The 27,377-nt window shown below is 40.7% G+C and overlaps 1 protein-coding gene across 3 annotated transcripts in view; it reads left to right on the forward strand.

Moving 5' to 3' along the window:
- The first annotated feature begins 8,537 nt into the window (after nucleotides 1-8,537).
- The window catches only part of nhsl2 (NHS-like 2), a 303,937-nt gene continuing 285,097 nt past the window's right edge, over nucleotides 8,538-27,377 (forward strand). The window contains exon 1 of one of the 3 annotated variants that reach the window (XM_069893174.1): nucleotides 8,538-9,080. In XM_069893174.1, the coding sequence (XP_069749275.1) occupies nucleotides 8,801-9,080 (280 nt within the window). In that variant the 5' untranslated portion in view covers nucleotides 8,538-8,800. The remainder of the gene's footprint in view (nucleotides 9,081-27,377) is intronic. The other 2 variants (XM_069893173.1, XM_069893172.1) reach the window with 2 other exon arrangements.

Raw genomic sequence — 27,377 nt, forward strand, 5'->3', positions numbered from 1 at the left:
TGTGTTTTTTTAAATCATTATAATCTTATCCATTTACCTGCCAGCTGAATCTGCAGAGGGGCTTCTCTCAAAAGTGATCACACCAAAAGCTGTATTTTTCAGAAGTTGGAACCTTACAGGTGAATAATTTAATCACTTACATTGGTCTTTATCAACATTAGCCTTATTTTCTCCTACTACAGATATCACTGCAGGGCTTTAATTCCCGGACATGGTGAGGTAGAAACTCCCTTTGCTACTTTATGCGCGAATTGCTCACAATTTTTCATTTATTTAGATGAATCAATGGAAGACTGAGATCAATTTATGTCTCGCCTCAGTCACGAGCTCTTACTTTATGAAGACCTTGAGTCCCGGTGCTAGAGAGGGAAAATTCATTCATACCCAGTGGAGGGATTTCGATACATCTGTGCATGCTGAACAGTGAACTCTCATTGTAGCAACCACCAACTTTCTCTCCACTAGTAACTAAACTTATTTGTAGTGTGATTTGGAAGGCAAATCGGAGGAAAACAGTGAGTATAAAAAGAGAAGGATGAGGTATAAAGAAAAAAAGAGAGGAATGCATTAATGTCACAGTAATATCTCCTGCAGTCCATGTTGACAGATGCAACATACCACTTTTAGTCAGGTTTGTTTCTGGCACCAGCCAACAATCATATACATGACTCATGCCAGAAATTTGTGCAGCTAGCATCTGCTTAATATTGACAGCTCTGAATCTCAGTGTGTTTCTGAATCCTTGCTGTGTCTTTTGCTGCTCTATGAGAGTGCTTTCATGCCTTGTCACAGCTCTTCTCTCATGACTGACTCTATCAAGGGCATTTAAAAAAATACTTACCCAAGGTTGAAGTTCCAGCACCATAGAACATTGCAGCACAGAACAGACCCCTTTGGCCATGTTGTGCTGATCTATATAAACATACTGTACAACAATCTAACCTTTTCCTACCACACATCTATTTCTCTTTCATCCAAGTTCTTCCAGCAGTTCGTTTTTTTCTTTGCTCTAGATTCCAGCAGCTGGAGTCTCTTGCGTCTCCATTTTACTGGCCTATTATCTGCAACTGTTTTGTCGATGATTATTCTCGGATCATAAAATTCATTGGATATTTATGAAGATTGCACAATATTCAGTTTCATTAACAATTCATCTGATTCAGATGATCCCTGTGCTTTGACTATTTTGGGTTACGGAAATTCACCCTGACTGAATTCACAAATTACTACCCAAAAATTTGTCACGCAGAATAAAATTCACTTTCAGTAAATTTACTTATGTTCATTGATACCATAGTTTGTGTTGCAATGGAGGCATTCTTCCTGGTATTCCACTTCGCATTAGATCACCTGGACCACAAGAACACTTTTGCTCATTGACTACAGCTTATCATTTAACTGCATCATACCAGCAAAATCAAATTCAGGGACTCGATTAATCCCTTTGCAATGGGATCCTTGATTTCCTCATTGGCAAACCCCAGTCAATGTAGATTGGCAACATCATCTCCTCCTCATTGACCATTAACGCAGGAGAAGATCAAAGTTGTGTGTTTAGTCCCCTGCTCTGTTTCCTACACACTCGTAATTACGTATCCAAGTCCAGCACCAATGCTATCTATAAATAACAAGATTGAGAATCTAATTGCGAGGTGCAAAAACAACAATCTTATTTTTAACATCGACAAAATAAAGAAGCATGTTATGGACTTTAGGAAGGGGAGGCCGAGAGACTAAACATCTGTCTTCATTGCCAGGATGATGATGGGGAGGGTTCCTTCAAGTTCCTGAACATCCACATGTCGGTGGATCTCTCCTGTAGCCAGCATATCGAAGCAACCATGAAGAAGATATGCCGAGTCTCAATAAGAAGTACCTGGGAATGCAGAAAGCTGCAATGAGTGAAAACCTAGCCAAGTCCCATTGCAGATGCTGACCTACTGATCATTGAAGAATCTATGTTGAGGGGCTGCCTCAAGATGGCAGCCAACATTGCCCTGGTCACAAACTCTTCATGCAGCCCTCTTCAGGGAGAAGGTACAGAAGCTAGAAGTCCAACACCTCTAGGTTCGAGAATACTTTTTGTCACCAGCTATCAGGCTCTTGAACCTCATTATATTACCCTAATCCCAACCATAATCTACTCCAGGACCATTAAAAGAATATGTTGGCACTATTGAAAAGCCATCTTTTATTTCTTGCACTAAGTGTAACTGAATATTTATTTATTTATCCTTTTATTCTACTGTTTTGGCATATTGTAATAATTTAATGTATTCTATTGTAGTTGGTGCATTTTGCATACTTTTTTGGCTGCAGCAAGTAAAAATGTTGGTGCATCCATAGGTTATATTTAACTCAAATCACTAATGAGTTATTCTGTAAAATTGCGATACAGATCATTTTACAGGAACACAATTCCTGTAACAGAATTCACCTGTATTGCAGCAGAATTTCCAGTTTGTAACAAGGTCAAGGCTACATTCAAATTTGGGCTGATTGTGAAAGTAATATTGGTGCTACAAAACAGCCCGCCTCAAGCTTTCATGGAAGCAATAAGCCCCAGTGCATGAATATTCAGGTCACATTGTGTCACAGCATTTAGAGCTTCTGTGGATGATCTCCAGTAGCCCAGGTTTGATCCAGACATCAAATGGTGTTGATGTAGATACTGTGTCTTTATTGTGATTGTGTGGATTCTGGGAGGAAACCCAAAGGTATGCTGGTAGTTGAAAATGCCATCTGGAAACTACCCCTGATGTAGGTGGGGGGGAAGGAAAATAGCAGGTTGTTGTTGGGCATATGAGAGAGAAAAGATTACATGGAAAATAAGTGGAGGAGAAGCACTGGTGGAAATGCTCTGCCATAGACTGATGGTTCAATGGCTTCCATGTCATGAGAAAAGAGTATCAGGATGTCTCTGATATTTTCAATCAAAAACTATTGAAAAAGTAATAAAAACAATTTTTAAAAAATTAAAAATCATTCATATATGGCCCACTTCTACATCCCTCACATGCAGCACTGCCCTGGCGCACCCATTTTCCAGGTTGTTCTTGACCCTTGTGTCTGTTCTTCCTCCTCTTGCCCACTATCTTCCTACTTCTATCTCCTCAGATAGCTTCCCCCACTTTGACAGTTTTCAGCTCCCCAGTATCATCCACAGTACGGATCCATTCTTAGCCAGGATGGGCTGAGTGTCTTCAGCTTTTCTTGGCAGAAACTCAATTATTCCCCCTCCTCCATCACTCTCCCTCATGTTGTTGAACTAATTCTCATGTTAAATAATTTCTCCCTGAACTTCACTCGCTGCCTCGAAATCCGTGGGATTAAAACAAAAAATGTTGGAGATGCAAGTCTGTGGAGAGCGAAACAAAGTAAAGTTTGAGGTCAATGACCCTTCTTCAAATCTGGGAAAGTAAGATGCAGAGAAAGGGAAGGGTGGAGACCAGAGGTGTCCAGGTGACATCATTTCTTTCAATGCTAAGAAAGTAATGAATGCAAATTAATCACTGATCTGTTAGAAGGGTTGTAAATAGAGGAAGATGAATGACAAAAATTAGAAAGGGGGAAAACCAGCAACATACTGAAACTATTATGAGATGTGAAACATAACAGTTACAGTAATCTGACTGAAAGAGAAGGTAATATTCGATATCACCCAGTGTCTGTGGATACACAAAAACTTTTAATGTTAGAGGTGAATGAGTGTTCTGACACAAACAAGAAAGCCTGATGATCTAAAATTACTGAATTCGCTGTAGGCTTACAACATGGCTAGATGGAAGACAAAGTCACAAGACACTGCAGACACTAGAATCTGGACCAAAACTCAAACAAATGGAGGAGCATTAAAGGTCAGGCAACATCCAAGACAGGAAAGGCAGAGAAGTCAAGGTGGGAATAGGTTTGAGAATTAAAATGTCAACTGCCATTTTAAATAAATACTTTATCCTTCATCTTTTCTGATCTCTCAGCCACTTTGTTCAACCAAGGCTCAAGATAAACTCAGGCTGTACCATGGAGAGCATCTGACTGGTTGCATCACTGTATGGTATGGAAATGCCAATGCACAGGATAGCAAAAGACTATAGAGAGTTGTGAACTCAGCCAGCGCCATCATGTACATCGGTCTTCACTGCATCAAGGACATGTACAAAAAACGGAGTCTTAAGAAAACAGTCTTTATCCTCAAGGACCCTCACCACCTAGGCCGTACCCTCTTCACACTGCTGCCATCAGGAAGGAGGATAAACAACGAGCAGTGCAAAAACAACTTCCTCCCCTCTGTCATCAGGTTTCTGAATGAACAATGAACCACTACCTCGCTTTCTCTTCTTTAACACAAATAAATGACAATAAATTCTGGTTCTGAGGAATAGCATCGTAACTGCTGATTTGCAGCATTCAATATTAAATTCAATAGTTTCAGGTTAACACTTTTTCAGCTTGCAAAACAAAATCTGCAGGAGGAACTCAGCAAGTCAAGCGGTATCGTTGGGATGAAAAGAATGGTCGGCGTTTCATGTCAGAACCCTTCTTCTGAGGTCCTCCAGCAGATTGGCTTTTTTTTTTGCTCCAGAGTCCGGCATCTTCTATCTCTCATGCATCCTCAGTTTTTCCAGCCTGTGTCAGTCCTGCTGAATGTTATCAACATGTAACATTGTTTATCTCTCTCCTCAAATGTTGCCTGGCTTTTTTCCGCACTTTTTTTTCTGACAGTTCCAGCACTCTTTTCTCTCTTTTTCCCTCTGATCTTATTCATTCCCCTTTATTTACACTTTCTTCGAGCACAGTAGCTACAATTAACAGGCCTTCACCATCAACACCATTTCCAATACGCTCTCTTGGGCTCCAGAACTCCCTTTGTTTTCTTCTTTTATTTGACATACAAATGAAACATAGCTGTGAGATGAAGTAAATTAAAGTAGGTTCATTGATTTATGCATAATTACTTTTCCATTCTTTGACAGGGTCTCCAGATATTTCTTTTTTATAATGTACTTGCAATGATAAATTTTCACCCTCTTTTGTGCAATCCTGAATCTAAATCTCAATTTTATCAATACATGAAATAAATTCTCTTTAGCTGATCTACCAAAGTTTATTTTGGATGACCTTATTAAACTGCATTTTTTTTTTCCACATGTCCCCATTCATTGAAACCATCAATGTTTTTGAGAATTTTTCTGGTGTCGCATTAGTTACTATACCACATCATTTAGTATAATTTACAAACGTAGTAAGATGATTTGTAAGGGTAGAACATCTTTGAAAATAGGAGATGATAATGAAAGATGCAGAGTGACCAAATTTATATTGTATGAGTTCTAAAGTGAACATTGCTAATGTAAAAACTGTATGGATTATCAGTGGGGATTGGCAAGAACATCTCCTCCACATTCTCCATCAACACCAGAGCACCACAGGACTGCGTCCTTAGCCCCCTGCCTTACTTGTTTTACACCTATGACTGTGTGGATCGGAATGACAACAACACCATTCACAAATTTACTGACGGTGCCACCGTGAGGCGTCGAATAAAACAGGGCGATGAATACAGGAAGGAGATTGAAAGTTTGGCTGAATGGTATGCTGACAACCTCTCACTCAATGTCACCAATACCAACTAGCTGACTGTGGACTTTGGAAGCCAGATGTATACAACCCTGTGATCATCGGCAGGTTAGAGGTGGAGAAGGTGAACAAATTTAAATTCATGAGATTTGCTATTTTGGAGGACCATTCCTGGACCCATCATACCATGTCATTGTGAAGAAAGCTCTTCAGTGCCTCAACTTTCTCAGGAGTTTGCGGAGGGATGGTAACCTTGGCAAATCTCTACAGATGTCCAGTGGAAAATGTGCTGACAGGCTGCATCATAGCCTGGTATGGGGCACCAATACCTCTGAGCAGAAAGCCACACAAAAGGTAGTGGATACACACAAAGACATCACAGGCAAAACACTCCCCACTAACAAGAACATCTACATGAAACACTTCCACTGGAGAGAAGCAGCAATCATCAAGGATCCACACCACCCAGGACATGCTCTGTTCTCACTGCTACCATCAGAAAAGAGGTATACGTGCCACAAAACTCTCTACCACCAGGTTCAGGAACAATTGCTACCCCTCCACCATCTGAGTCCTGAACAATAGACTCAGAGACTCATTTAAGTACTCTTAATTTGCACATTATTTATTACTGATTTTTTTTAATCCACATTGCACAGTTTGTTTATATTTCTCTCTTTTGCATACACTGCCCTCCATAATGTATGGGACAGACATATTTTTTCCTTTATTTGCCTCTGTGCTCCACAGTTTTAAATTTGTATTCAGACAATTCACACGTGATTAAAGGGTACATTCCAGGTTTTATTCAAGGTGATTGGTATACAGTTAGGTTTGACTATGTAGAAATAACAGCACTTTTAATACATTGTTCCCCCATTTCAGGGCACTATAATGTTCAGGTACATTTGGGTTCAGAGGTATTTGAATACTCAGGTATGTTTAATTGCTTTATTGGTGCAGATATAAGAGAGCTAGGCTTGCTTCTCAGTTTATAATTAACTTTGGAGTCTGCAGTTGCCACTTTTCAAAATGAGAACCAGAGATCAAAGAAGCCATTAAGATGCTGAAAAACAAGAATCAGGCAGTAAGAGTCATTGTGCAAAACCTCGGATTACCAAAATCAACAATTTGGAACATCATAAAGAAAGAGTGTACTGGTGAGCTCATTAATCGCCAAGGGACTGATAGGCCAAGGAAGACTCCACTGTTGATGACAGAAATATTCTCACCATAATGAAGAAAAATCCTCAATTGCATGTTCAACAGATCAGAAACACTCTTTACAGGACAGGGGGGATGCATTAATGACTACTGTTTGCAGAACACTTCATGAACAGAAATACAGAGGCTACACTGCAATATGCAAACCACTAGTTAGCCATAGAAAAAGGATGGCCAGATTACAGTTTGCTGAGAAATATTTAAAAGAGCCTGCAGAATTCTGGAAAAAAAGGTCTTGTGGGCAGATGAGACCAAGATTAACCTGTATCAGTGACGGGAAGAGCAAAGTGTGAAGACGTAAAGGTACTGCCCAAGATCTCTGGGAGGAACTCACTTTTGCTTTTCTTTCTCGGACTGTAAGAGGCGCTTCCTCTTACATTCACTTTTTATTACAATACAATAAATTTAATCTTGAATCTCAATACAAAGTATACCACCTCATCTGTGAAACATGGTGGTGGGGGTGTTATGGCTTGGGCATTAAGGCTGCCACAGTTAACTGGTGCACTTCTCTTCATTGATGACATAACTGCTGTTGGCAGTAGCAAAATGAATTCTGAGGTGTACAGAAACATCAAGTTCGAGCAAATGCCTCCAAACTCATTGGACAGCAAGACGTTGATCCCAAACTTACTGCGAAAGCAACAAAGGAAGTTTTTTCAAGCTTAAAACTGGAAAACTCTTGAATGGCCAAGTCAGTCACCCGATCTTAATCCAATTGAGCATACCTTCCATATGCTGAAGAGAACAAGTAATGGGAAAGTCCCCAAAACAAGCAGAAGCTGAAGATGCTATAAAAGAGGCCACATCACCAGAGAAGATCTGGTACTCAGAACCCAGTGATGTCAAGCAGTCATTGTATGCAAAGGATATGCAACAAAGTACTAAATATGTCTACTTTAATATGCATACTATTGTAATGTCCCAAATATTATGGTGCCCTGAAATGAAGTGATTCTGTATGATGGTCAAACCAAAACGTATACAAATAACCTTGAATAAAATCTTGAATGTGCACTTTAATCACGTTAATTGTCCAATTAAATAACTAAAACTGTGAAGTGCAGGGACAAATAAAGGGGGAAAAAAAGTGCTTTGTCCCAAAAGTTATGGAGAGCTCTGTCTGCATCTTTACTTGAGTTTAGTTTTTTTTAAACCTACTTCTGGCCTGCAAGAAAAGGAAACCCAGGGTTGTATGTCATGTCTCGTGTGCCATGTAAACTTTGAATTTGTCATTTTGAACTTTGCTATACTGTATAATGTTGTTGGAAGTCAAATCATTTGCATCCGGTATTACAATATTTTAATTTGCATTTTCTGTTTGTTTCAATAACCAATGCTTGTAAGAGGCGGCATGCAAATTAAAGAGGGAGCCAAAAAGCTTGCAAGTACTGTAACTGGATCAGTAACAGTAAAAAAAAAGTTTGGTCAAAATCGATTTTAAAATAGCGAAGCAGTTAATACCATTTTAAATCTCTGCAGAAGGGCTGTTCTGCACCTCATGTTTAACAGGCATTTCTGGAAAGAATGAAGGGATCACGAGTACCCCGTTACGTTGCTTTGTCCATATTGTCTCAGACTTCCTGTTGAGCTGAGGAGGGCAAGGGCTGTGATACTGGGAATTGCAGGAGATCGGGAATCCAACTCTGGACTCCGGCTAAAAACAAAATGTCAAATTCACCTCCTCGTTTATATAACACAACACAAGCCTCTGCAGATGACAGGCTATCGGGAGAACAGAATCGTTGCTGGTTGTCGCTCGAAAGAGAGGGTCTAGGACTTGAATTCCGACCCCATTCGGACCACCCCCCGTGTTAGAAACGCGGAGAGCCCTCCCCTTCCAGAGAAGCGGCGCTCTCTGGAGGCTTGTGTCAGAAAGCAAAGAGCGATCCCATTTCGGGCTCAGCTTGTTCCACCCTGACGGTCCTGACAGCTGTTTGTTTGCATTGCCCAGCTCGTATTATTTTCCTTTTGTGATATATGTTTATACACCATAATAATGCCTTTTTGTAAGAGGGTCGTGCGCCCGGTACAAGTTTGTCGCCTGCATGGCCAGGGCAGAAGGCTGTCAGCCTTGGAGAATCTGCTCGATGTGTCCAGCTTTACTTTGGGAAGTGTCCTGAGGCAGCTCTCGGCTCTGGCGAGGGAAGCGGTGAGCGTGCTGGAGGAGATTGAGCTGGAGATCGGATCTGTGTGCCACCGGGCGCTGCTGCTGGAGGTCCGGATCATCGGTTTGCACCGATATGTGTCCGCCCTGTCTCTGCGACCTGCTACACCCTGTGAGTACCAGGCACAACATCTGTCCGGCGTTCATTATTATTATTAAATGCAAGGGTGGGGCGATGTTTTCATGCGAAATAATTTGCCAAACTTTATTCTCTTGTGGAGTTGGAAGGTCCATGTGTCACCGCTGCCAACCTTATTGTGCCTGGGCACTGAAGCATTTTGATGTGATTTGTCATATCCCACTGAGCGACTTGAGTGACTGTTAATGCTGTAAATGTTTAATGAGGACTGGACGCAGCACAGAAATGTGCTTGCAGGTAAACAGAAATCACGGTGACATGATGCTTGAAGTGAGTTGATGACTGAATTGCCTTGATGGACGATGGACTGTTCCTGGCGTAATGATCAGCCTTGCTGGGTGTTTTGTCTTGGCGATTTGGAAGTAACGTGTTGAAAATCTGGCATTCCAGTTGCAAGCATGCATCTGATTGACTTCGCCCAGGAAGTTGTCAGATTTAATATCTGATCAACAACAATGTGACAGGGGGTGACAAGCTCGTCTAGTGCAGTGGTTCTCAACCTTTTTTTATTTCCACACTCCTATACCATGGGCGGTTAGTAAGGGATTACTTACGGTGGTATGTGAGTGGGAAAATGAAGGTTGAGAACCCCTGGCCTGGTGTCTCCCGGACTGCAAATGAGGGGGGGAAAGCTCTTGGAGCTGCTGTGTCTGATGACATGCCAATGGCAGTGTTGAGGTGTCAATGATGTGTCTTCCTTTAGTAAAACATCCAACAGATACTAAAAATCCAACTTCCCCTGTGGGAACCAAATCTAAGGTAATTTCTTCAGTTCGGTTGGAGAGTCAACTGGAGAAAAAAAGCAGGCTTTTACTCAAATCATTGATTGGATGAGAATATTGAATGCTTCTCTGTGGGATGACAACTTGTGGAGCAGTTGCCTCCTAGCTCCAGGGACCTGGTTCTGACCTCCTGTTCCACCGGTGTGCAGTTTACAGATTTTCTATATCTTCCCCAGTTTCCTCCTTTGTACGAAAGAGTTGTCCCAGTAAATTGTCCCCGAGAACATAGCTGTGTGGTAGAGTCTGGGCAAGTTCACGGTATTGAAGAGTGCAGTGGACTGGCTAAATGTCTGCGACTCTATTCAGTCATCAGTTTACGTGGTAGATTCCTCTCATAGAAAGTGATTTATTTACATTGACAAAAAATAGTGTAATTGAGGTTGTGCTTCATCACAAGCATCCGAGTTGAGGACCCGTGCTTTCCATGTTTCCTATTTAGCTGAATATCTGACTCAAAATCCTTTTCGTCACCAACACTGAGTCATACAGAATGGTACAGGCCCTTCAGCCCAACTCATTTATGATGACCAAATTGGCATCCTGGGCCAGTCGAATTTGCCTGCATTTTGTCCATAGTCTTCCAAGCCCTTCCAAACTATAGATCTTCCTTAATGCTGGCTGACTCAACTTCAGGCTCAATTGTTCTACTGCTTCACTTTGCCTTCTATGGTCCATTAACTTAAAATCATCCAAGGTCTTCTGTCCATGGTTTAACTCTTCCCAGGTTCTCCTCCCAATCTCCTACCCTGGCTCCCAATCTATTCATGTCTCAATGCTAAAGATCTCACCTTTCCAACCTCCGCTTTCCTTGACCTACCATTGGATGCTGTGCCTTCAACTATGAGCTCTTGAATTTCTTCCCGATATATTTTGTCTCATTCCACATTCTCCTTACAACCTAGCTGTCTGACTCAGTTTTACTTGCACTTTTCTTTACTTCATTTAAAAACTTGTTTGGTCATGTTCCCATGAAGTGTCCTGGGAAGTTTGATTAAAGGAACTATATTAAGGGAAGGTATTATTGATGAATTGATAGAGAAAAATATCTAATGTTGGTTGTATTTCTGCTGAGGTGCCAGCCTTCTCCAGAACATTGTTCACAGTAAACCAGCTATAGACAACTGTGCCAATTGAAATCACTTGACTGAAGTGAAAAATAGAAATAAAAATATCACCTTTGAAACAAAATATCTGGAAAATATCAGTGCATAATCATTGTATTGTCTATACTTTCCAATGGTGTGTACATTATTGACATACATATGCATTTGCCTTCAAATGAGACCCATTTCAGGAATCTTTAAGTTACATTCACCAACTATCGGATTCTGTATAGCAGCAACAACAGATTTGTACATAACTGCTGATGTAGAGTATAACTCCCCTCCACGGGAGGCTGAACCTCCAAATTTGACCAGTGGACAGCTGGAGACACCATTTTCTTGACACTGTAAATATTAATTTGAACAAAATATCTGAAATATTTTAAATCTGAAACATCAAATTTTATGGAAAGTACAAAATGGAAATGGACCATTTTACTTGATCTGTCTAAGATGGCTCTCCAGGTAAGTTGTAGTGTTAATCCAATCTATTGCGCGTCTCTTGATGCTATCACATTATTAGCCGTCCTTCAATTGCTGATCTAGTGAATTTACAGATTATACAAAGATTGGTGGGATTGTGGACTGTGGTTTTCAACCATTTTTTTCATGCACACCACCTTAAGTGATCTCTTTGGCATAAGGATGCCAAAGGAGCTCTGTGGTTACTAAGGGATTATTTAAAGTGGGAAAAAAAAGGTTGAGAACCACTCATGTAGAGGGTAATCAAAGAGTACAACAAGATATAGATCAGTTGCAGATATGGGCAGAGAAATGGCAGATGGAGTTTTATCGGACCAAGTGTTCAGTGTTGCGATTTAGGAAGTCAGATGTATGTGGAATGTATACCATAATGGTAGTGCTATTAAAAGTATTGATGTGCAGAGGGATCTGGGGGTCCAAGTTCAGAGCTCATTGAAAATGATGACACAACTAGTCAAAATGGTAACGAAGACATATGCTTAGCAAGTGAGGCATTGAGTATAAAGGTACTGTTACCATTACATAAATCTTTGGTTAGGCTGCACTTAGGATACTTTGTGCAATTATGGTTGCCTCAATGTTGATGCTTGGAAAGGGTACAGAAGATGTTTACCAGGACCATGCCTGTCTTAGAGGGTATGAATTAAGAGGAGAAATTAGATAAAACTTGAATTGTTTTCTTTAGAGCGCAGCAGGTTGAGGGCAGACCTAATGGGGTTCACAAAATTATGAGAGGCATTGGTATGGTGGACATGTCAGAATATTTTCCCCAGGGTAAAGGTGTCACAAACCAGAGGACTTGCATTTAAGGTGAAAAAAGAAAGTTTTAAGGGAGTGGTACAGGGCAAAGATTTTACACAGAGAATGCTCGGTGCCTGGAACAGGCCACCAGGAGTGGTGGTAGAAGCAGATGTGATGTTTAAGAACCTGCTATATAGACACTTGAATGTGAAGGGGATGACAGGGTGGCTATCAGGTGCAAACAGCAGAGTTTAAGTTTGATTTGGACATCATATTTGGCACAGAAGGACTTATTCCATAAGAGCTTAAGATGTTGGAACAGTATTTGGCCATTCAGCCCATTGAATCTGCTCTGTCATTTGAATCATGGCTGATGTAATTTTCCTCTCAACTTCATTCTCCTGCTCTCTCCCCTTAACCTTTGATGCCCTTACTGATCAAAAACTTACCAACCTCTAAATTCCACAGATTTACTACCCTCTGGCTGAAGAAACTTCCTCATCGTTGTTATAAAGAGACACCCTTTTATTCTGAGGATGAGCCCTTTGGTCCTAGGCTTTCCCACTACTGGAAGCATCCTCTCAATGTCCCCTCTAACCTTTCCAATATTCAGTATGTTTCAGTGAGGTCCCCCCACCCACCCCCCCTTATCCTTTTCAACACCAGTGAGCTCAGGCCCTGAGCCATCAAACTGTCCTTGTACATTAACTGTCTCATCCCTGGATCATTCTCCTAAATGTGCTCTTGAACACTCCGATGTCAGCACATCCTTCCTTAGATTTGGGACCTAAATCTTATGATATTGTTTAGTAAATATGAGAGTCTTGAATGGTTCCTTTGGTCTTTTAGCATTCTCACTACCCATGGGAAGAAGCTGCTCCTCAGTCGGGTGCTGTAGACACTGATACTCCAGTATCACTTCCCCAACGGGAGCTACTGAAAGATGATGTGTGCAGGGTGGAAGGTGTCCTCAATTATTTTGTGTGCCTTCTTCAGACAATGATCCTGGAAGATCAGATTGATGGTACAGAGAGAGACTCCAGTGATCGGCTTTGCCCCTCTTGTGCTCCTGTGAATTGTCCTCCTACCCATTTCTCTGCAGCTCTGTGCAGGGTGGAAGAAGTCCTCTATGATTTTGCATGACCTCTACAGACAATGATCACAGTTGATCAGGTCGATAAGGAGGAAGAAGATTCCAGTAATCCTTTCTGCCACTCTCATGGTGCTATGAATTGACCTCTGATCTATTTCTATGAAGCAACTGTACCACACTGTGTTGTAGCCTGCTAGGATGCTCTTGAAAGTGCTCCTACAGGAAGTTGACATAATAGTGGCCAGTAGCCTTCCCCGCTCTGACTTATCGGAAAGTGCAATCATTGTTACACCTTCCTGGCAAGTGAGGAGATGTTGAGTGTCCACGCTAGGTCACGATAAGTGACCTCCAAGGAGCCTGGTGCTCTCCACTCTCTCTACTATAGAGTTGTTGATATGTAGTGGAGAGTGGGGTTCCTGGTCCTCCTGAAGTCCACGATCATCTCCTTCGTCTTGTCAAAGCTATCAATCGTGTACATACAATGTGAAAATTAGTGAAGCCAACACTCACCCCTGAGGAACTAGAAAAGTCCCTGTTTATTCTCACTCTGCTTTCTGCCATTTAGCCAATCTGCTATCTATGCTGGTGCCTTTCCCATAGCAGCCTCATGAGCAGCACCTTGTCAGGGGCCTTCTGAAAATCCAAGTAAGCTCCATCCACTCACTGACTCTCCTTTGTCTATCCAGCTTGTAACTTCCTCAAAGAATTCCAACAGATTTGTTCGGCAAGATCACCCCTGAATAAAACCATGCTGTCTTTGGCCTGTTTATCTTGTGCTTTGAAGTACTTCCAAACATCATCCTTAATAATGGGCTCTATATATAATCTTGCCAACAAACTTCCTGTGCTGTACAGTTCGATGTTCTAAATATTTGTTGAATTTGGATTGGTCATTGCTTCAATGATTAACTCCGTTAATGGATTCCACTACCTCACGATGCATGACAGAAAGCATCTTTTATTCTCTTTTCTCTATCTTAATGGATCTACAATGTACTCCCTCCCCATTGTTTCAACACACCTTTGATACTTCGCCCAAAGCAGTCATACAAATTTTCAAATTTTATTATTATGGCACATTTTGGGACATGCTTAGGAGTTAATCCACTTAAGATTTCATGGAATCATCTCAGAAAAATTAAAAAACCTCCACTATTTTGCACATTAACATATGTGGAAAGAAAAAGAATGAATAAGAGAAGGGAAACAAATGAAAAATGCCCAAAGAGCTGCACTTTATTAGAGGTTCCCCTGAGTTCACTGGACACTTTGACTCTATGATCATTTTCCCATGAAACATGCAACATCTGTTCATGTTCTTCCCACACCATGCCCTGTTTTTTTGTGATTCAAGTTTTCAAATGCTCTGTATGCTGAACTTTGTTCAGGCTCCTCAGCATTGGGGAGGCCAAAGGCACATGGCCAAGTCCTTCCTTTCTGTCTACACTTTCTGTTTAAATTTGTGGCTTTGTTCTTGCACTTTTTTCCCCAACCTTATTTCACAAATTATTTTTGGCTTCTTCCACTGTTCTTTCTCTTGGGGGTTTTGTTATTAACTGGTCTGATTATTGACTCTCGGTGCTCCATTTTCTCAGAAGTTGGTGATCCTGGGACTCTGTATCTGGGTAGAGCAATACATTTGCTATTTAGGTTGTGAAATCTTCATTGGAACACATTCATCACAGACAATATTTACTTTTGATTTTTTATTTTTGGAATACTGAAAAACTTGTGCGTGTGCAGTATTCAAAACTTTATTTCAGTTTTCCCCACCCCTTCCAGGTCTCATTCTCAAGTATTTGCAAGATTTGTTTTCTTTGCCATGATTTGTTGCATATTTTTCACTGCTTTGGTTCCTGGACATTTGTCATTGAATGACAGCTTAGTGAGATGTTCTTCCCAGATCATCCACCAATTTGTTCTTATTCCAGCTTTTTGGAAGTCAATAATTTTTATCCTGTTGGGAATTTAATTTTCTAACTTGTGAACACTTCATAATTCACTTAAACAAGGTTTGCTTTCTTTCCATTTCAGATGTAGGATTGGGGCTGGAATTATCAGTCTCATTTTGACTTTTTTGTGTGAAAACTGACCTGTTTCATTCTCCCAGCATTTTGTATTTCTTGTAGATTTCCATTATTTTAATAAACATACTGTGTCACCCATAATGTTTGGAACAAAGACACATTTTTTTCCCTTTATTTTCCCTTGTGCTCCTCAGTTTTAAATTTGCAATCAAATAATTCACACGTGATTAAAGTGCACATTCCAGATTTTTATTTAAGGTTATTTGTATACATTTTGGTTTGACCATGTAGAAATTATAGCACTTCATATACATAGTCTGCTCATTTCAGGGCACCATAATATTTGGGACATAGCACTGGTATGTCTTCTTTCTTTCTTCTTCTTCTTTGGCTTGGCTTCGCAGACGAAAATTTATGGAGGGGGTAAAATGTCCACGTCAGCTGCAGGCTCGTTTGTGGCTGACAAGTCCGATGCGGGACAGGCAGACACGGTTTCAGCGGTTGCAGGGGAAAATTGGTTGGTTGGGGTTGGGTGTTGGGTCAGTGAGGTGGGCTCTGCGATCTTCTTCAAAGGAGGTTGCTGCCCGCCGAACTGTGAGGCGCCAAGATGTACGGTTTGAGGCGATATCAGCCCACTGGCGGTGGTCAATGTGGCAGGCACCAAGAGATTTCTTTAGGCAGTCCTTGTACCTCTTCTTTGGTGCACCTCTGTCACGGTGGCCAGTGGCGAGCTCGCCATATAACACGATCTTGGGAAGGCGATGGTCATGCTGTATAAAAGTAGTCATGTCTAGGACTTTATGGCATATCCCTGGCATGCAATGACTGCTTGAAATCTGTGATTCATAGACATCACCAGGTGTTGAGTATCTTCTCTGGTGATGTTCTGCCAGGCTTCCAATGCAGCCATCTTCTGATCCTACTTGTTTCGGGGGCTTGTCCCCTTAAGTTTTCTCTCACCATATGCTCAATTGGATTTAGATTGGGTGACTGACTAGACTATTCAAGAGTTTTCTAGTTTTTAGCTTTGAGAAACTCCTTTGTTGCTTTAGCAGTATGTTTGGGTTCATTGTGTTGCTGTAGAACACACATGTCAAACTCTGGCCCGCGGGCCAAATTTGGCCCGCGAGATAATTATATTTGGCCTGCAAGATCATTTCAAAAATGTATTAGAGGTGGCCCGCTGGCCGCTGCGCCAGTATAGCGCATGCACAGCTAATACTATAAATCCCAGAATGCATTGGCGTCAGCCCGCTAATCGCCCCCACCTCTTCTGTTTACGTTGCAGGGTCTCACCGTGGACTCTGGTTTTGGGGCCTGGCCGGTGTCAGGGGAAGCCAAGGCCACTTCCCAGCGCCCGGAACCGGAGGCCTCGGGCCTGAACTCGCCAGGACCGTTGCCCACTCCCCCTCCCTGCCGCAGGCCGACCCGCGACTCACGGTGACGGGGCCGCTGATCCGCTGAGATGCCGCCCTGCAGCGAGAGCCGATGCCCCCGCACTGTCGTGTCCCCCCGCCCGCCCCCCCACCGCAGCACGGCCTGGCCGGAGTCAGGGGAAGCCAAGGCCGCTTCCCAGTGCCCGGAACCGGAGGCCTCGGGCCTGACCTCGCCAGGACCGTTGCCCATTCCCCCTCCCTGCCGCAGGCCGACCCGCGACTCACGGTGACGGGGCCGCTTATCTGTCGAGATGCCGCCCTGCAGCGAGAGCCGATGCCCTCGCACTGTCGTTGTCCAACCCGATCGCCCGCAAACCCCGCCCTCCCGCACACAGGCCTGAGTATGGATTATGAACTTTAATCTCAGGATAAAACGATCTTCCAATAGTTTCATGTCACGGTGATAAATATATTCCTGGTTAAAAATGGTCCTGCACCTGGATACAAGCTCATTAGGCATAAAACTTGAAAAGTTTGTAAATCAAAGGATATCTGTACCAATGGAAAAAGGGCATGGCAAATAACCCTGCTAGAGTTCATGCCCACAATCAGTCACCCATTTGATTGTTTCAGGAATCATCTTATTCTCCCACATTCTCAATAGCCCTCAGATTTTACTATTCGACAGCACACTAGCCACATTTGACAAATCCTCTATAGAGAAATATTATTTATTGAATATTTTATTTCTCATTTGTTAATGCTTCTGGAAAGAGTTTATGCAAAACTATTATTAAACATTTATTTTAATAAGAAAAAGTTTAACATTACATATGTTGAAAGGAGAGAAAACATGCAGATGTTGTTGAAAATTTTCAATAAATATTTAGCTCGGCCCTCGACTTAGTCCAAGTTTTTAATTTTGGCCCTCCATGAATTTGAGTTTGACACCCCTGCTGTAGAATAAAGTGCCATCAAGAGTTTGGGGGTATTTGCTTGAACTTGAGCAGATAAGATGTTTCTATACACCTCAGAACTCATTTTGCTACTGCCATCAGCAGTTACATCATCAATGAAGATAAGTATGGCAGCCTTAAATGTCCAGGCCATTATGCCCCCATCACCATGTTTCACAGATGAATGCTATGCTTTGGATCTTGAGCAGTTCCTTTAGATCTCCAACTTTGCTTTGATACAGGGTAATCATGGTCTCATCTTTCTCAAGGCCTTTTTCCAGAATTCTGCAGGCTCTTTTAAATACTTCTTGGCAAACTGTCATCTGGCCATCCTGTTTCTGTGGTTAATAGTGGTTTGTATCTTGCAGTGTAGCCTCTATTTCCGTTCATATAGTCTTCTGTGGACAGTAGTTATTGACACATCCACACCTGTCTCCTGAAGAGTGGTTTTGATCTATCAGACAGGTGTTTGGGGATTTTTCTTCATTATGATGAAAATTCTTCCTTCATAAATGGTTATATGGTTATCAGCAGTGGAGGTCTTCCTTGGAAGACCAACCCCTTTGTGATTACTGAGCTCACCTGTAAGCTCTTCATAATGTTCCAAACATTTGATTTTGGTAATCCTAAAGTTTGGGTGATGTCTCTTATTGTTTTATTCTTGTTTTTTTTAGCCTGATAACGGCTCCTTTGACTTTCATTGGCACATCTCTAGTTCTTATGTTGAAAAATGGCAACTACAAACTCCAACAGTGATCAAAAGCTGGAAAGCAAGCATATTTTTCTAATACCTGCACCAAAGAAGCAATTAAACATACCTGAGTAATCACAAATACCTGTGAAGCCAAATGTCCCAAACTGAAATTGAGGAACTATGAATAGAAATGCTGTAATTCTACATGGTCAAATAAAAATGTATAGAAATAATCTTGAATAAATTCTGGTGATTTGTTTGATTACAAATTTAAAACTGTGGAGCACAGGAGCAGATAAAGGAAAAATATGTATTTGTCTAATACATTATGGAGGGCACTGTACACGTATTAATTCTTGTATAGCAGGAATTTCAGGTAAATCATGTTTTAAACTTTTTTATCACTGTTAGTTGATCATATATTTTGATACCTATAAGTCTTTAAAGGTTGAGCTAACTGATGAGTAACTAGTGGGTTGGGATCACTTGAGTGATGTTCATGCTGTCAGTAGCTGGTTCTGTTCAAATTCATTGCAAATAGTACATGAAACGTACACATCAGTGAGGAATATAATAATGATCGCAAAGCTGATACAGTTTATGTTAAAAAAATGTGTCCATTCATAATACAATTCATAATTGACCTTGTACAAGAGAGATTGTGGTACCACTAGTAACATGTTCTCTGTAGACCTTGAGCTCACAAACATATGAATCTGAATGCCAAATGCAGTGAAGAGTTTGCCTTTCTATTAAATTGTGCTAGATCTTACCAACTCACTGACAATGTAAAATAAAGCCCTAAGATCTCATGTGCAGAAAAGCACTGATTGCTTTGCATAATAAAGTCAAATCCTATAGCCCCAAGGAATGACTGTTGGGTTTGTGATGCACAATTAACCATTGTTTCCATTGCACACAACATGCCAATTTAGGGCTGCTTCTCTCAATAGGTCTTTTCACACTGTGTTGAACAAGTGGGTAAACCTGGCAATTTGACCCGTTACCTACCTGGGAATCCTGCGATGTGAAAAGGTCAGACCGGGCAGGGCCGGTCAAAATTGAACAGTCTCCGAGACCTAGGTCAGAGGTAGTCTCAGAGCCTGGCAAGAGTTCACCCGCAAATCCCCTTCTGGCGGTGTGAAGAGTCAATGGCTTACCCGGGTATGCTTCATGACATCAGAACTTGTTCGCATGCATCACCAAAATGAGAAACAATAATTTTGATTGTGCTCAATAACCCCCCCCACCCACCCACTGTCCATCCCCGTGAGCTATTAGGGCGGCGCTCCGGTGAACTCTGGCAGCACTGCACCCCTGCTGCTGCATCGGAAGTTAGATGGGGGGGGGGAGGCGACGGACGGCTGGGGACAAGGGGGGGTGCGACTGATGGCGGACCCTGCATATTAGACATATGCTCCCTATGAATTAGGGAATGTCGAGCACACATTATTAACTAGTTTAAAAGTCTTTTCCCACATCTCTCCAGGAAAACACTTTTGGAGCTCCTGCTCCTACGACATCTCCCAGTGTCACTGTCTCCCAAATGACTATGCATCTGACTTCTAAAGTCATTCCATTCCTGATGCATCTCTTGACTCAAAGAAAGACAATTTGAAAGTTTAGAGAAGTTTAGATAATGATTTTTTTTTAATTTTCAAAAATTTTTTAGACATACTGCATGGTAACATGCCCTTTCAGCCCACAAACCCATGCCGTCTAATTATACCCAATTGACCTACAACCGCCAGAATGTTTTGAAAGGTGAGAGGGAACCAGAGCCCCAGGGAAAACCCACACAGACATGGGGAGAACATACAAACTCCATACAGACAGTGCGGAATTCAAACCCCAGTCCCAATCGCTGATGCTGTGACAGGATTGCACTAACCTCTTCACTAACCATACCATCCTTAAGTGAGAAGGAGAGGGACAGTCTCTGAAATACAGTACAAGGGCTAGAATGTCTGATATTCTTAAATTTCATTCAAAATGTGAGAGAATACTGCAGTACCTATTCAGGTATGGAAGTGAAAATTTAAGGTTTGATAGAATTTGATGGTGAATATGGTTGCTGAGGGACAACAAAAAATGTTTATTGGGAAATTGTGAGGAATTATTGAAACTCACCACAATTTTTTCTATTAAGTGTAGAGAAAAAATGCATGGATCATGCTTTGATGGTACTTGTTCCAAGAGTTAATCTCATCACTAATAAACCTGTGATCTACTGTATATCAATTGCATAACTTCCAGTTATAGATTCTCTAATTGGAATTGTTTTGTCAGTTTGAAGATTGGGATAATATTAAATAAGGGAACAAGTGAAGGCCAAAAGAGTCTTTTGAGTCTGTTTTTTGCCATTCAATAAAATCAAGAGAGGGATTATGTATGATTTAGACAAAAGGCCTTGAGTATAAAATTAAAGCTCAATATGTAACTAGTCAATCACAGCCAGAATAAATTGGACCCAGACCTACAAGACACAGCTTTCTTTATATCTGCCCTGACTGGAACCTGATGCTGATGGTCTGTTCCTGTGGAGCTCACATTAGGTGGCTTGACTCTAGTTGAGACCGAATCATAGCAGAAAACTTAGCAGATAGTTCAAGATTTAAAATTCTGGGCAAAAGATATAGAAGCTTGCCATGAGAAACATTCTTTCATCAGAAAGTGTGTCAGAAGTGGAAGTCACTACCTGTAAGACTGGTGGAAACAGATTCAATCAATGTCTTCAAAAGGAAATTGGATTGGAAGTTAAATCTGAGTAATTTAAGGCTATGGACTTAAAGAGCAAGGGATCAGGACTGAAGGGATTGCTTTTTTAGGAACTGGCATGGACTTGATGGGCCAATGGAGCTGTTACTGTGATCCTACCTCAGTCTGTGAGACTTATTTCAGTGGGAGAATGAGGTTTAGTTCTGGAATTTACAGTTGAGAAGAATTCTCTCGGCATTTCCTCTGTCAAGTCCTTTAAGAATGTTATATGGCTCGTTATGTTAGTCTTGCATTCAATTTTTACTCCAAAGAATATAGCCCATTCCTAAGAAGGCAAATCGGTTACAAAAAACAGCAATAGAGGAATGATGAGAGCCCAGAGTGATGGGAAATATCACAGACTGCAGCCTAGGAAGTAGCCCTTTGGAAACTCTGGCAGGGAAATCAAAACAGCTGTTGAAGATAGTCACCAGATCTTAAAATGGGCTGGAACTTGTTGGGAACTGTGGGGAATTCTGTCCAGCCACTGAGAATTCCAATTTTCAAGAGGTTCAGAATTTGCTCTGAAGCAATCTGCAACAGAAATTCCCACTATTTACTCTGCAGAATTGGCCTGTTAAGAAATTAAACCCAATACACAAACAATAAGCTTATCTATTTTCAAAGAAAGAATTGGTTGAAGGAACAATTTGCCTATTTTAATTGAGTTTCCCCATATCTCTTTAATTGATAAAAGTTATTTATGTTTGATTTTTCAAGAATTAAAAAAAATATTTCATTTTTTTTTAAGTTATTTTGGAAAGGTTTTGAATGTTGTAAAATATCAGGAACATCCAGAAGCACTTACAATCTTTAAAGACTTTGACATGTGGTTCAACAGGGGAATGTGATTTAGACCTCTATTAGAACTTTTCATAGCATTTTGTGAGCAGAGTTTGTTTTGGTTCTTGGCACTGTTCAAATCCCTCTGCCATGCAGGATAGGAATAGCAAGCAATCCCACAATGGCTCACAATTGACAGAATTTAACTCTACACATGCCTCACTGGCCACAAAAGGGCAGTATAGTTAGTACAACGCTGTTACAGTGCGAGCGACTGGGGCCGGGGTTCAAATCTGGCGCTATCTGTAAGTGTCTGCATGGGTTTCCTCTAGGTGCTCCGGTTTCTTCCCATCCTTCAAAATGTACTGGGGTTGTAGGTCAATTGGGTGTAATTGGACAGCATAGGCTCATGTGCCAAAAGGACCTGTCACTGCACTGTATGTCTAAAGTTTTAGAAAATTAAATAAAATTAAAATTCAGACCCAAGGAAGGGTTCAAAAAAATTTATCCCACTGTGCATAATGACACTGCATGTCCACATGCCAGCAAGTTCACATCTGACCTTTCCCATTTACACAAACTCACACATTAAACACACATTCAGTAGCATCACAAGGTACATGGCATTTTTGAATGTTTTCAAAAGGAAATGTAACCATCGTACAGCTTTAAAATGATCTTACTTAAGGAATAGCCTCAATAGGAGCTTCATTACCTCATTCCACAAAGTTATCAAATACTGTTTATTTCTTTCAAAAAGGTTCACTGCCAAGAACTCAATCATCTCCTGGAGAAAGCTACTGTCCATTGCAAACCTTCAATCACACTGAAATTTATATTATTTGTTACAAAATACAGAGAGAAGGGTTCTTCATTGAACAGAATAACAGCTTATCTCTAACATTCATACAGCATGACGCCCAAGAAGGTTAAGGCATTGGTGCACTTTGTTGCATGTCATGTCAATGTGCTGTCCCAGGCCAGGTCATTGGAGATGTTTATTTCTAAGAACTTGAAGCTTTTACAACTTGAGTGCCATTAATGAGGGCAGGGGTGTGGATGCTTCCCCCTCTCCTGAAGATTATGATCATCTTCTTCACCTTATTGATCTTGAGCGAGAGGTTGTTATCCTTGCTAGCATGTCACTGGACTTTCAATCTCTTTTTTATATTCTGTCAAACCCGGTCAGCTACTGTGATACCACTGGCAAATTTGAAGATGGAGTTGGAATGGTGTTTAACAGTATAGTCATGGGTGTACAGGGAGTGCAGAAGGGGGTGATGGCACATCTGTAAGGAGTGCTGGTAGTGAGTGTGATCATTGAGGGAGATGTTGTTACTCATCTATTCTGATTGCAGACTGTTGAACACGTCAAGCATCCAGCTGCAGAGGGGTCACTGAGGTGTAGTTCTTAATTACTATTCCATGTCAGTGGGAACTCGAAGAAGCATTACTGTCCTCTTCAATATCTTCATATTATATTTCATAAAGTGGCACGGTTAGAATATTCGTTAACACTATGCTGTCACAGCACTAGCTATCCGCGTTCGAATATGGCACTGTCTGCAAGAAGTTTGAATATTCTTCCCAGGTCAGTGTGGGTTTTGTCCGGGTGCTCCGGTTTCTCCCCACCCTTCAAAACACACTGGGGTGTGTTGGGGGCAATTGGGCGGCACAGGCTCATGTTATTTATCTAAATTTAATTTAATATCTACATCAGGTTTTCCCACAGCGCATGCAGAAAAATTGTGATATGTACAGTGCATAATATAATGGAAGAGGTTAGTTACTTTCCATTCAAGGCATATTTGCACCATTTCATATAAATATAACAAACTTTCTAATTTAATCCTATACAAATATTTTTCAGTTTACAAAAGCATCAGTCTTATTAAACTTCAATTTAAAACTCAATGTGAAATCAAATCATTCTTTTGTAGTGTTCAGTTTTATTGAAGGCAATGGTGTAGAATGCAGAAACAGACCATAGAGAGCTGCTGCTACAGGATATGCACATGTAAAGGTCAGAGCTGAGGATGAAATTTGGCTTCCATGAATTTTTTTATCTCTAATGATTGAATAAAATAAGTGCATCTGGAGGATTTAGAGCAGCCATTCTCAATCTTTTTTTAGCCATGGCCCCCTTAGGATCTGCTCAAAGTTTATGGATCCCCTTCCCTGGGAAGCAGTCATTTAGTTGGTTTCTTCTGTACTTCTACCAGCTGCATAAAAGCATAAAAAATATTTATATTTATGCACAACTGTGGCTTGTGATTCCAATACAGACATACAAATAGGAAATAATTCCTACTGAGCAAGCAGGAAAGACGAAAACACGAACATACGTACCAGTAATACAAGAAATTCAAAAAGGATTCTTGGAATCCTTGGATTCTTGGAATCCTTGGATTCACTGGTTTACATACAATGAGTCGTTAGGGAACATTAAGCTCGAGGATGTGAAAACTAAATACAAAGATCTTTAAAAAGTTATTCTTGTAAAATAAACATTATTGTGAGATCCTTGAGGTTGACATTCCTGTGCAAGTTTTTTGATGTCACGCTCCAATTTAGGTAGTGAGAATCAAAGGTCACCTCTTGTTGTAATATCAAATGTGTTTCTAGATATTTTGTCAAGGAAACTATCTTGATGAATCTACATTCAACTAAGTATGTTGAGGAAAAGACAACGAAAAGTACTTTTGCCATAGTTTTGGAAATCTATTCGCAGATCTCCCCGAACCCAAAAATCTTTTTTTTAATTGATTGAACTTGCAACATGTAACCACATCACTCTGAAGATCAATCAAACTCTCAAATTTCTGCATCAACATTGGTAGATTGTTCATCAGATATCCAATACAGGATATTTAGGTTTAACAGGTCATGCAGGTATTTGCTTAGATGTTTCACAAACAGTAATGTCATCGTCCTTCCATGCCTCTGCGTTTGTGTTGAGATTTGAAAATTCTAAAAATTCCTAACATCCAATATTGCTCCAATAGACTTTGAATTTTTTAAGGGAAGAAACAATGGGTTCCTTACTACAGGTACACGATCCTTTATCTGGACATCTAAAATCCGGAAAGCTCCAAAATCTGGCAAATAGTGAGAGAGGTGGCAGCACAAGTCGAGCAGGCGAGGTGGGGGATACCGGCAGCGTGAGTCGGGTGACGGAGAGACCGGCAGAGCGCGAGTTGGGCGGACGGACGGTGGGGGGGGGGGAGACCGGCAGTGTGAGTCAGGTAGGCGAGGTGGGGGGGAGACCGGCAGTGCGAGTTGGGCAGGCAGGGGAGGGGGGGGTTGGTTGGAGGGAAATGGCAGGGTGACTGGAAGGGGGTGGGGGTGGATACGACAGCACAATTCGGGTGTGCTTAAATCTGGCTTTCCGAAATCCAGAAAAATCCAAAATTTGGAAGACACTGTCCCCCAATGGTTCCGAATAAAGGATTGTATACCTGAGGCTATTGTGTTTACCTGTCAAGTTTTGTCAAAGATATCTTCCAGATAAAATATGTCTGCCTTTGTATTGACGACTTTTTCTCCATGTCCGATGTGAGAAAAAAGGAAACAATTGTCCCAGAGCACAACAAAACCACAAAGTAATTTCTACTTCACCTCGGTATGTAGCAGGGTCTGGAAATGCTCATTATTTTCTTTATACAGCTTGACATTCTTGAAGGCAATGCGATTTTATAAAGTTTACAGTTTTTAGAACAATTGAAAGCAGAGCATTTAAACATCCTCCTGCTTTTAGCTAATAAGTGCTCCCTAATACAATGAAGAGTAAAGATTGAAAGTATGAGACTTTTCAAGCGTGTGATGAACCCTTGTATCATCCAGCCGTTGAAGCAGCAACATCATTTGGCCCAAGCAATGATATTCTTGAATGGAATACTGTTCTCATTTATGTAATTCTAAACTTCTTCAAAAATAGTCAATCCCTTAGTCTCTGTTTTAATCCTTTTGGCAAATAACATCTCTTCCATCAACTTGTTTCCATTTTAGAATCCAGCATAAGCCACGAGAAGAGCATCATCCTCATGCAGAGTGGATTATCTAATTGTAAAGAGAATTTATTGAATTGTAATGAAATGACTAATTGTTTTTCATTGTCATTAGCCATCTCATCAATTCTTTTACAAATGGTGGAATTGCCTGAATAGTTTTGTTGCCATTCAAGTTCATAGCATCTAATATTAATATGGACAAAATAAATGAAACTGTGACGCTATAAGCATTTCCACCTTTAGCAATCAATTCACTTATCTTATATTATGCAAGAAAATCCTGTTCTAATTTCTGTAATGCTTCAGTAATCATCTGTTTGAGCCTTGGCCTTCTCTCGAAATTATCTCAAAGGATTTTGAAGTAATCCAAGGGTTTAATCTCCAAGTACAGTCTTTAAATGTTGTTTCAGCTTGCTTGGCCTCATGCCTTCAATTGAAAATGTATTCAAACAAATCATACACATTGGCAGAGAAGGGTTTTGCAGAGATATAATGAAACCATATGATAAGTATTCCACCAAATATTCCGGCATTTTTTTTTACCGAGGAACTCGTGGGTAAAATTATTTCTGAAATGAACAAAAATTAACTATTTCAAAACAAAAGCACTTCTTAGCTCAAAACGTCAGCTTGCATTTTTATGGAAAAGAATGAACAATACATGCCTTCTTCAATAAAAGGTAGCAAAAGGAGATATACATTCACTGCCTGTCACAAAAACTCAATGCAAGATGATAGTGGTTGTGGATGTGAGAAGAATGGAGCAAAAGTTTTTGTTATGTAGGTTGAAAGAAAAAGTTCAAAAACCACTGTTTTAATCATACCTAATTGACTCATTATGTGCATGGTTTCATAACTCCAAAGCTCTGTGAATGTGAGGAAAGGGGGTAGAGAGTTGGAGGTAAGGAGACAGAGTGAGAGATGAGACGGGCCTAACAGAAAATAGAGTTTTTTTTTAAATTTATTTTTCACACTATGAACAATATTAATCAAAATACACACAAACATTTCCCTCTTGAATATATACAGTGTCATTTTCTCCCCTTTTTACCCCCTCACTTCCCACCCCCCCGTCCCTACCCACTAAACGTTCAACATATACAATACAACAAACCATTAAACAATGTCATCACACTTTTTAGGGGGTGGAGGTCTGTGATAGGCCCTCTCTGTTGTGTTCCATGTACGGTTCCCAAATTTGTTCAAATAATGTGACTTTATTTTTTAAATTATATGTTATTTTTTCCAATGGAATACATTTATTCATTTCCATGTACCATTGCTGTACTCTCAGGCTCTCTTCTGATTTCCAAGTTGACATTATACATTTTTTTGCTACAGCTAAGGCTATCATAATAAATCTTTTTTGCACTTCATCCAGTTTGAGGCCTAATTCTTTACTTAGAAGAAAGATCTCTGGATTTTTTGGTATGTTGCTTTTTGTGATTTTATTTAATACCTGATT

This window comes from Narcine bancroftii, chromosome 8, assembly GCF_036971445.1.
Source record: "Narcine bancroftii isolate sNarBan1 chromosome 8, sNarBan1.hap1, whole genome shotgun sequence".
In the NCBI taxonomy this organism is placed as follows: domain Eukaryota; kingdom Metazoa; phylum Chordata; class Chondrichthyes; order Torpediniformes; family Narcinidae; genus Narcine; species Narcine bancroftii.